This window comes from Leptonychotes weddellii, chromosome 1 (genome assembly GCF_054177405.1).
Source record: "Leptonychotes weddellii isolate Sample4059 chromosome 1, ASM5417740v2, whole genome shotgun sequence".
Lineage (NCBI taxonomy): Eukaryota > Metazoa > Chordata > Mammalia > Carnivora > Phocidae > Leptonychotes > Leptonychotes weddellii.
The window spans coordinates 168777358-168789090 of record NC_138369.1 but is presented as its reverse complement, the minus strand read 5'-3'; the positions used below and the strand labels follow the sequence as shown (position 1 = coordinate 168789090).

Sequence of the window (11733 nt, the reverse complement as noted above, 5' to 3'; positions counted from 1 at the left end):
TTTTTTTTTTTTTTAAGATTTTATTTATTTGCGAGAGAGAGAATGAGATAGAGAGAGCATGAGAGGGGGGAGGGTCAGAGGGAGAAGCAGACTCCCCGCTGAGCAGGGAGCCCGATGCGGGACTCGATCCCGGGACTCCAGGATCATGACCTGAGCCGAAGGCAGTCGCTTAACCAACTGAGCCACCCAGGCGCCCCTTTTTATTGACTTTTATATTGAGAGTTTTCACTTGACAATTTTGTTCTTCTTGTAATGTACATGTATATTTAGAAGTATAAATAAGGGAAACTTATTTCTACCTTGGTAATTAGAGATGAATGAACTAAAACAAGCCATGCGTTCTGGGAAAAGTAGCAACAATACCACAAAAACAGAAGAATTAGCACCAGTGGTCATATATAAAAGATATCTTCAATTCAGTCATATGGTAGATCTCATCATTCATCATAACAAAAATATGGACTTTAAAGAAATAGGTTTATTGTAATATTCCTTAACCATACCATATGGCACAAGTTACTAAAAGATATGGATGAAAGAATACCATGACTTTGTGATCTTCTTGATTTAGAGCTTATAACAAAGTTTTATATCACCAGGGATTTAAAACATGCTTCAGTAAGTTTCCTACCACCTCTTCCTGGCTCCTAAAAAACTATGAATACATTTACCATACTGCACCAAAATTATTTATTACTCAGCATCTGAAGGGTAGAAACACAGAGCTGTTTCATTCCTAAAGCATACATGATAAATACTAGGGGCTAACCAAAGTTTGAAGTAAATGGATGATTAAGATATTAGATGTTGCTATCTCTTTGCTGTTTTTTTAGCAAAAGCCCAAGCTCTAGCCCAAATATTACTCTATTCCCAAGGCCCCATCCCTTTCTGTAGTCCAGTGTTGGCAAAATGAATATAAACTTTCTATAAAGCCAGGTGCTACACAAGGGTTCCTTTCCTGGCCTCACCAAAGTAAAGCCACTGATACTACCCAGGCTTTGGAGTATAAAGTATGCAATAGCTACAAACCCAGGTATTAAGTCTGTCAGTAGAGAAAAAAACAAGAAAAAAATTAACACTGCAAATCGCAGAGCTCAGAAATAGTTATAACAAAATATAGCATGCCAAGAAAGGCAACCCCAAAAGCCACAAATCAAAAACCAATTCCCACTACCCGTCACCTGCTTTCTTATCTTCCCAACACTGGTCATGACCATGCAGCAAGATAAAAGGATAACAAAATGTTTTGCCCTTTTCCTTCCACACTCTATATGGAATATTTAAAGCACTTAGTTATGATAAATGTTCACCTCCTCATTAAATTTTTATTGTACTGATTTTGTTTTTTGGGTTTTTACGCTAGTTTTATTATGTTTGTATTGTTTAAATTTAAATTACTTAAATTGCATTATAGCAGTAATGTTGAAAACATCCCACTTTAGATCATCTAAGTATATTTAAGGAAACATACTCACTGAAAGACGTACACATCATTTAAGCTGAGGAAGGAAGGAAGGAAGAAAGAAACATTTTTTTGATTTCTTTTTTTTTTTAATGATATTATTAGAATCACACTAAATCCATGAGTCAGTTTAAGGAGAACTGACCATTTTTACAATGTTCAGTCCTCCAGGGCACCTGTAGGGCAGTCAGTTAAGAGTCTTGACTCTTGATTTGGGCTCAGGTCATGATCTCAGGGTTGTGAGATTGAGCCCCATGTGGGGTTCTACACTGGACGTGGAGCCTGCTTAAGATTCTCTCCCTCCCCGTCTCCTTCTGCCCCTCCACTCTCTGCCCCCCGCTAAAAAATTACAACGTTCAGTGCTCCAATTTGTGAAATACATTTCCAATTATTTACATATTCATTAATGTGTCTCAATGATATCCTCTAATTTTCTTCTTGGAAGTTCTTGCACATTCATTAAATTTATTCTTGGTCTTTCACAGTTTTATGTTATAAATGGTAGCTTTTTAAAATTCCTCCCTATCATTCTTTTTTATATATAGAAATAGTTTTTGCATATTGATTATCAAACAGCTCAAAACATGCTTTTTTTGTAAAGAGTACTTTATAGAGGGATAATCTGCATATGATAAGATACACACATCTTAAATGTACAGCTCAGTGAAACTTTTTACATATGTATACACCCATGTGATCACCACCCAGATCAAGATATAGAAAATTTCCAGGATTCTAGAAAATTCTCTCATACCCTTTTTTCAGCCAACAGTGTCCTCTCCACCTGCCAGAAAATTAACATTCTGACTTCTATCGCCATAAATTCATTTTGCGTGTCCTTAAACATCACATAAATGGAATCACACAGCAGTTACTCTTTTGTGTCAAGTTTTAATTGTTTATAGTTTTTAGTTATTATCAATAAAGCTACTATGTACTCCTTTCTCAAGGGTCTATACCTAGGGGTGGAAACACTAAGTATAGCATAGTATATGTTGAAATTCATTAGAAATCCCCAGTTTTCCAAAGTGCCAATTCCATTATACATTCCTACCAACAATATGTGACCATTCCAGTTACTCCATATGCTCACCAACACTTGGTATTTTCTATTTTTTCATTTTAGCCATTGTGATAGATATACAGTGGTACCTGTTCTCTAATGGGATGGCTCAGCAAGTATGCGCTACCCAGATGACCATCACTGCTGCAATCTACCATCATACCCAGCAGGGCAACATATCCACAATCATATGTTGAGGACAATTTAAGAGATTCTATGTTTCTGACAGAGGCTACCACTGCCTGTCAGACATGTGACTCCTGCCAAAAGTTGACCTGTCTCATGATGAGGAATGATACACTGTATGGGGTGTGACTCCTGTCCAATTTTGGAAGACTGACTACAAAGAACCTTTGACCACCCACCTCTCCCCTTACTCACCCCAACCCTTCTTGGGACTATCAGTGGTGCCTCATTATTGACACTTTTTCAAGTTACAGCATTGCTATTCCAGTCTTATCAGTCAACTCTGACCACAATCTTGCAGCCCTTGAAACTAATCTGTTTCATATTTTCAATTTTTCCAGACCACTTTTAATCTGACAGTGGTGTACCTTTTTATCATAAGAGCCACTCAAAACATGGAATAATAAGCATTCTATGGATCTTCAACAATCCACAGGCATGTGATATTGTTGAGCCCTAAAATTATTTTCACAAATCAATTTAAAAAGATTTGTAATTGCCTCCCTCATCTACTCCTCTTCAACACATCTTCTTAAGGCAGTTTCCTCTCACAACAGCTTCCTAAGTAATGATCAGGATGAAAAGGGTGGGAGTTATAGAAACCTATTTTAAAAATTCAGAATCCCACCCACCCTAACCATTCCTTGACATGATGCTTTTTTCTTTGTCCTAATGACAACTCTAGGCCATTCTGGTTGGGAAAACCCCCAGGTGGCTCCCAATCTTCTACCCAATTAATTCAAAGTCATTTCATGAGGCAAGTCATTTTCACAACAAACACAACACAGACACAAATCAATTACAATGTAGTTTATTAGCAAATTTCAACTATCCATATTCCACTTATTCCCTATCTAAGCATTAATAACCAAGAGATAATTAAATTAATACATCCAACCCTGATATTAAGGAGTAATTATATTAAGAAGCACACTTTAAAAATGTTCAATTTCTTAAGAAATTTCACCATGAAATTTACGAGTACTTAAACAGAGGATTTTAAGATATAAAAAGATAGGCTGTAACTCAAATAATTATAATGTAGTATTCCAAATGTATGAATTCATATTAAAGTATGTCTGCTAAAATATAACCATCATCAAATGATTCGAGGAATTTGGCAAAATTTTGTTACGTGAACTTAAGTAATGAATAAATATATACTTTTAAGCATGATATATACGCTTTTTCTTAAAAATACATCATTTCCCCTTTTGAATTTAGAATCCTAAGCCTCTTAATAAACCCATAGGAACAAATATCTCTTTGCCAAATGTTTAGCTAGAATTCTTACATTTCCTTTTTTCTGACACAAAGATTTACATATGTGCTTATTAACTGCACATTTTACATTTAACACTTTTTTAACTGTAAATTATAAAATCTCCACATACCACAAAAAACTTGTATTTTGCAAACAGTAAATTAATATGACATTTACTTCTACAGAACATAATTTTATGCAACATTTTATGGCATATTACACTACACCAAATCTCTGTAATGTACAATAAAAATATTTATAAAGTATTCACTATTTTAAGAGTTTATTAAAATTTAGAAGACCAAGAATAAAAAAGAATACCATCTTAAGAGATATTTGTTTCCATCTGGACAAAAATGAGTATCTAGAAAAATATATAAAATATACATTGAACTTTATAACAGATTAGGAATAATTTTAATCCTTTAACTTTCAAGTTATTTTTACTTATTAACTAATTAGTACGTGCTGTTTTAATTTGAAAACACATGATACAAAACTACTGCCACTTTTTATAAGTATATAAGCTTCCAGACTTTATTCTATTTATATACTAATATAAATTCATTTAAACAAAAATATACATATACTTTTAAAAACAAGATTTGGTATATATTTAGGTATGTATTATGGTATAAATTTATGTACAAATATATATAATACATATATAATATGGTATATGTTCTATTTTATAATTTTTTACACATAATAGATCATTTCCTTTAAATGATATCCAACTCATGTATTTCACGTTTAAAATATTTCTCATCAAAATTTAGTCAAGTTTTATAATTACTCAAGACAATTATTTCATTCCAATCCATTGTTTGAAACAAACCTAATTTTACAATTTCTTTAAATCCTTCAGAAAATAAGCTTAATTACAATGTCTAAAGATAATGTATGAATTTTTGGTTTTTCATTTAAAATTACTGGCATTAATTGGTATTACCCCCAATTGAAAAGGACAATGAATTTTAATTTAAGTCTTTCCATCTTACTATAATGTCTTATGAAGTAACATTTCCAAAGTAACATTTAAAGATATTAAAAAGTATTACTAAGAAAAATTATGTGCCTGCTAAACATAGCATTTTGAGACATCTACCACCACACAGTAATCTCAGATTACTTAGAAAGAAATATACTAATGATACCATGCTAAGGGAAATTATCTGAGAAAGCTGGTACATCCAAACAATTTGTATTAAAGGGAAAAGAATACTGGAGTCATAAGATTTACTTTAGCTGTGTACTTTTGGAAAATCATTTAACCTCTTAAAAGATCAATTTCTTCTTCAATAAAATAGTTACCACTACCTCCATAGAGTTCTTTAGAAGATTATATTTTAAGGATTTTTTAAATCAACACTGTTTCATGATAAAGTCAAATTTATTTGTATTTGATCCATAAATGAATCAAAAGGTTTCAAACTAAAAAGTTTTCATTATTAAATCAAAAGATACATTCTATCACACATCTTGGAATCTTGCCCATTTCTTAAAAAAAAAAAAGCCTACAAATATACTATTATATTATAGATCCGAAGATGGAGAGAACTAAGGCCCGTGGGCTAAATTCAGCTGGCAGCCTGTTTTTTTAAAACGAGATTTACTGAACCATAGCCACACTCATTAAATTATGTATTATCTATGGCTGCTTTAGCACTACTATCCTAGAGATAAGTAATTGTGACAGGCACCAAATGGCCAACAATATTGCCTAAAATATTTACTATTGGCCCTTTACATAAAATGTTTGTTGACCCCTGCTATAAATGACTACAAACTGAATTGGACAATGTATCCAAAAGAGATGAGGGAAGAAAAAACAAATCAAAAAAAAATTAAAATATACACCTAAATTAAATGCCTCATAATGCCACTCCAAAATCCTAAAAATCTAAACTCCAAATGTAGTCAGAACTAGAATATGGAAATTTTAGTTAAAAAAATATAAAAACAATGCTAAAGTTTACTAATGGGTTTATTTAGAATAACAAAGTATATCTTTATGCCTCTTGAAATTAAAGCCAATTATTATTTCTATTATAAAAAGTACTTATATCTACTTTATACAAATTATGTTTTTACCTGCTAATGGCTTGCTCCTCATCAGTTATTCCAGTCTCCCTGAATGCCCTGTTTGATTCCGCCAAACTCAAGGCAATTGCTCTCTGAAGATCATCTTTATCATCTCCAGTGAGATCAATCACATCTGAAAAGCAAAACTATCTTTCTCAAAATTAAAAGTCAAACAAAATGAAGGTAATTCTTATCATGGGGATTTTATACCCAATGTATCTTTTCAAACCAAAGTCAGCACCAACTTAATTCTCCATAAGAGCCTCTCTGAAGAGAATGCAAACACATTTTAAATTGGTTATATTTTAAAATTTAATGTTCTTCCCTAAAAAATATGCCTAAAGCATTAAGAGCATAAATATTTTTCACTGCACAGGAATCTCAATATTTACTACAAAGCCTCTGATTAAAAGCTAATAAGCAGAAAGACTGCTAAAAACAGGATTTTACCAACAAAAACTGAAATCAACATAATTAAACATTTACATTTATGCTTTCTGAAGTTAATCCAAATATACATACATTACAGTTCATGCATACTACCACCTAGACATTATCTAACGAAGTATAATAATTAATAACTAAGATCTCAAAAATTATGCTTCAGAACTAACTGACCATAAATACATAAACAAGTGTATATGTATACATTTTTTAAAGACTGGAAGAATGTATTAAACTGTTAACAGTGGTTAATTTTGAGGAGGAGGGTTATGGGAAGAGGAAGTATCAGGACCTTTCACTTTCTATTTTAAACACTTCTCTACCATCTAAATTACTGAATGAACATGCAGTCCTCTCCATTTAAAAAAACTTCTCATTTCACAAAAAGAAATATACAAATAAATGATATCATTTTCTTTTGTTAGAAAGAAAATAGTCTTGATGCTCTAAGTATTCTTTTTCCAAAGAATAGCGGCAACAGCCATTATTACCTTCAGAAAAAAACTTTTTAATCCAATTTTCCAATATATACTGGTCAATTTCCTTCACTCAAAAGATGGCAATAATACCCCCATTATCATAAGAACCATAATATATTGCTAAGTAGAGGGTTACAAAACAGTATGATAAGACAGAAAGCTATAGCTTTGTGTGGTTAGGCTTATGCTTACAGGTATTTTGGGTACATTTTATATTCATTTTGTTTATTTGTATTTGAGACACGTTAAAAATTAAATTTTTTCTTTGTAATCTTATAAAAAAAATTTGCAAGAGGGGAAACATAAAAAGGGGTAGGGGATGGGAAATAAAATGCCTGCATTTTACCATCTGACTCTAGGGTTATATGTAGTTACTCAAAAAGAATATGCCACACTTACTGAGAAAGAAATAATGTATATTGACAGTTTCAAAAGTCTACTTCTATTGTTACCCACACTTTCTCTCTGAAGTCACTTACAAAAGAAAATATTAAAAATATTAGAAGTAATAGTTGGCTATGGAAGGTGTTTTTTAAATGTCTTTAGAGAGTATAATAAAACTTCATGAAAATGTAGTAAGTAGGGTCTAAAAAAATTCAGTCAAGTAAAATGTAGAACAGAATACAGCAAGGTACTGAAATGATGGAGCACGCCTACGTACACCAGAAAGCCGAAGGTTTCCTAAGTCTTGCTTACAAGACCCAAGTCCACCTAGATCACAGTTGTAGATGGATATCGCCTGGGTAGAGCCATCCAGTCCAGCTTCAAAACTGATGAAGAAGCTAGGACTAGAGAGGCATGAATGCACCTCAAAAAATGAGAACTATCTTGGTTATTAAATAATGACTAGAACTCAAGTGAGTAAAGAGAGAATAATGGAAGTAAAAAAAATAATTTGAAAATCACAAAGCAGCAGAAAAACCGGTTTGGGGGATATGATTAATTAGCCCTCAGACTCCACTCCCTCATCCTCCTAGTGTGCTTTCTTCAACTACAGAAGGTAGAAAGATTAAAACAAAACAAAACAAAATCTATTTTCCCAATTCACTTACAGTTACATGGTTCTGAATAGAATTTAGGCTCCACCAGCTAGATGCACTAACAGGGACACAGCACAGAAGTGAGCGGGCAACCACTGTTCTGCTGCTTCGGGCTATTTTCTCCAGCACGACTGAAGAGATACAGGTTGTTCCACATAGCATTCCAGGGTCCAGTTTCCAGATTCGGGGATGTCAAGAGACAGAGAGTAGAAGTGGCAACTAGACTCTGCATTCCAATGTTCAGACATAGCTCAGTGGCAGTTACCTAATCCTGCCTGCTTGTTCTCTGGCCTGCAGCTCCAGAAGTATGTTCTTGAACTCAGCTGTCCCAGAGGCAGCCTCCAGATTCACTCACTACCTTCCTGATAGTGGCAGAGGGAGCAGCTTCCCTGGCTGGCCAGTCCTATAAGAATCTGGGAATCATTTCACAAGGCTGAACTAAAGATCCCTCCCCCAATCTATCCAGTGATTTTTCTTTTTTTAAGAACCTAATCACCTGTATTAAATTTCTCCTTTGAAACGATCTAGAGTGTTTACTGTTTCATGTCTGACAAGTAAAGGAAACTGGGCGGAGCAGAAACTCATTTAGAAATAGCAACAACTCGGGCGCCTGGGTGGCTCAGTTGGTTAAGCGACTGCCTTCAGCTCGGGTCATGATCCCGGGGTCCTGGGATCGAGTCCCGCATCGGGCTCCTGGCTCGTCGGAGAGCCTGCTTCTCCCTCTCCCATTCCCCCTGCTTGTGTTCCCTCTCTCGCTGTGTCTCTCTCTGTCAAATAAATAAATAAAATCTTTAAAAAAAAAAAAAAAAAGAAAGAAATAGCAACAACTTATAATTAGAACTTTTCATAATTTAATTGTAACTCAAGCAACATAAAAGCAAAAAACAAGGCAAAGTGTTCTTAACCCTATTTCATAAATAACTGAAGTTGTGAGAAATGAAGTATACCATCATTAAGAATAAAGAATGGTGGACAGGCTTTAAATTTAAGTCTTCTAACTATTAAATCTTTCCTCTATACTAGCAGATCTCCAAGAGTGGTTAATGGAGCCTTGGGTATTCCCCCATGACCCTAAGAGAAGGGGGTTCCATAAGTAAAAAAATATTCTCATAAAAATACTAAGATGCTATTTGCCTTTCCTCCCGTATCATATTTGCACTGATGATACAAAACAACAGCATCTTTGCACAAATCGAGGCAGTTACCACCAAGTTCTTTGGGCAATTCACTGTATTACAACTATACATACTCACTACTGGAAAAAAAAAAAGCCAGTTTCTCTTAGATCCTTGATAAAAAGGGAAAATTTTATTGTATTAAATCTCAAACACTGTATTCTTTTAATTCTATATAACAAAACAGGAAGTATGCATAGTACTTCTGCTGCATCCAAAGTTAAGCTTTTGCTCAAGAGAAAACACTAGTGCAATGCTTGAGTTGCAAGCCAATTAAATTGGCTGATTTTTTTTTCATGGAACACTATTTTTACTTGAAAAAACAACTAACAAACTACAAACTAGGAGGACTCAAACTTCAGAGTTTGGCAGATATTTTCTAGAGAATAAACAAAGTGAGCCTGTCACCTGCGGGAGAACAAATGAGGGTATGTGTTGCCAATGAATAATGTGGACTTTTCAAGCAAAAATGGTAACTTTGGAAAACTTGTTTCTATCATTATGCATACATCTTCCCAACACCTAAAAGCTTTTCTGGAGAAATCAAGTGATTAACAATTTTGATTTGTATTAGAATGTAGACATTCTTCCAACATTTAGAATGAAATCTTTTCCATGGTATGATAAAATCATGCATAAGTAAATCCATTCAAAGAACAAGGTAAGTTTCTAATATTTGGTCTTTGACCCATTTCCTGACACAGAGTTCCTAAATTATTTAGAATTTCCTGGGTGATAGGAGCATCTTTTGCTCTAATGAGATGACTCCTGCTGGACTCCTGTATAGCTTCAGGATGAATGCTGGTCACCAGAAAAACCAAACTATGATGAGAAGCTTGGAACTTTGAGAGGAACTTTCTTCTCCGCGCAGGAGAGAAGGGCTAGAGATTAAGTTAATAATCAATCATGCCTACCTGATGAACCCTCCATAAAAGTTCCTAAAGTATGGACTTCGGAGAGCTTCCGAGTTGGTGGACATATTCTCATGCTGGGAGGGTGGCACATCCCAACTCCATGAGACAGAAGCTCCAGAGCTTGGGACCCTTCCAGACCTTGCCCTGTGTACCTCTTCATCTGGCTGTTCATCTGTATCCTTTATCATATTCTTTTTATACAATAAACCAGTACATGTAAGTGTTTCCCTGAGTTCTATGAGCCATTATCGCAAATTATCAAACTCAAGGAGGAGGCTATGGGAACTCCCAATTTGTAGCGAAGTCAGACAGAAGTGTGGGTAACCTGGGGACCCACTACTTGTGACTGGCATCTAAAGTGGGAGGCAGTCTTGTGGGACTGAGAGCCCTTAACTTATAGAATCTGAAGCTAATGTCAGGTAGACAGTGTCAGAATTGAATTGAATTGCAAGACACCCAGCTGGTGTTGGACAATCAGTCAGGTGTGGAAAAAAATTCACACATCTGGTGTCAGAAGTATTTTGAGTGTAAGCAAAGGAAGAAACAAGCAATAGTATTCTTTCATGCTAGCGTGATAGGTTAATCAGAGACTACTGGTCCTTAACTGAAAAGGTGGGGCTTTTTCCTTTAAGCAATGGAGGAGGTTTATTTATTATTTGTAATTTCATTATAATCACAATAATTTTTCTCCATGATGTTCCCATTACTCCATAAAGCTTCTTCTTTCCATAGGATATTTTAAAACAATACGGCAATCCTCAAAGACTATTATAACCTGCTCATATACCAAAAACATATGATTTTAAGACCAGATATTAACGAATTAAATGTTATTTCAACAGAATGGTTAAACATGAGTTTCTTCTTTTTCTAGAGTTAGAACAGTTTCTCCTAAAACATGAAGCATGTAATGAACTTTTGTTTCACAATGAAAACTAGCCCTCTATGACTTTCTTATATGCTTAAACTCAAAAAGGAACAGAGAACACACTTGGCTATAAATAATTTCTAACTGAAACAATTTCTAATTACAAATATAAAAATTTAGCCTTTGTAAAATTCCATCCAAATACCAGAGAATTATGAATATTTTATATCTGTGTCAAGGAAGAATCTCAGTGAAACACCAAGCTTTGTTTCAATCAACCCTCCCTCTAGTACTAGTATGAACACAACTCAAGGGCACAAATGTGTTAGTGTTAGCTGAATAACACTATAGAAAATCTCATGTTACAAAAGCCTCCATCATTTTCAAGTCTGCCCAAATTCAAACTTTTTTTTCTGTAAAGTCAGAAATATATATAACAAAACATAACACTCACCCTAATGAATCTTTCACTCTCCAAAGAATTACCATTTGAGTAAAACTTAAATACCAACTATGAAACATTTCTCTGCTCACTCCAAAATATAGGCAGTCATGAACTTAACAACGAATTCAACTTCAAATGTAGGCATTATTTATAACTCATAATTCATTGTCCCATAAAAACAGTATATTAAATGACATGAGGTTCCAAGTTAGTTTACAAAAGTCAATTTAGCCCATAATATAGTTGAAACTACAATACATGTAAAGATTTTGATTTTAGGAGAAAAAAAAGTTCTTCCACTGTTTTCC

At 34.1% G+C, this 11733-nt stretch overlaps 1 protein-coding gene across 6 annotated transcripts in view; it reads right to left on the bottom strand.

Annotated features, from left to right (window-relative positions):
• Positions 1-11733, bottom strand: part of USP25 (ubiquitin specific peptidase 25) — a 127135-nt gene that overhangs the window by 86642 nt on the left and 28760 nt on the right. For 5 of the 6 annotated variants that reach the window (XM_081798830.1, XM_031038385.2, XM_006742671.3 and 2 more), the window contains exon 4: positions 6070-6193. The exons of the other annotated variant lie outside the window; for it this stretch is intronic. In XM_081798830.1, the coding sequence (XP_081654956.1) occupies positions 6070-6193 (124 nt within the window). The remainder of the gene's footprint in view (positions 1-6069; positions 6194-11733) is intronic. 6 annotated transcript variants of the gene reach the window in all.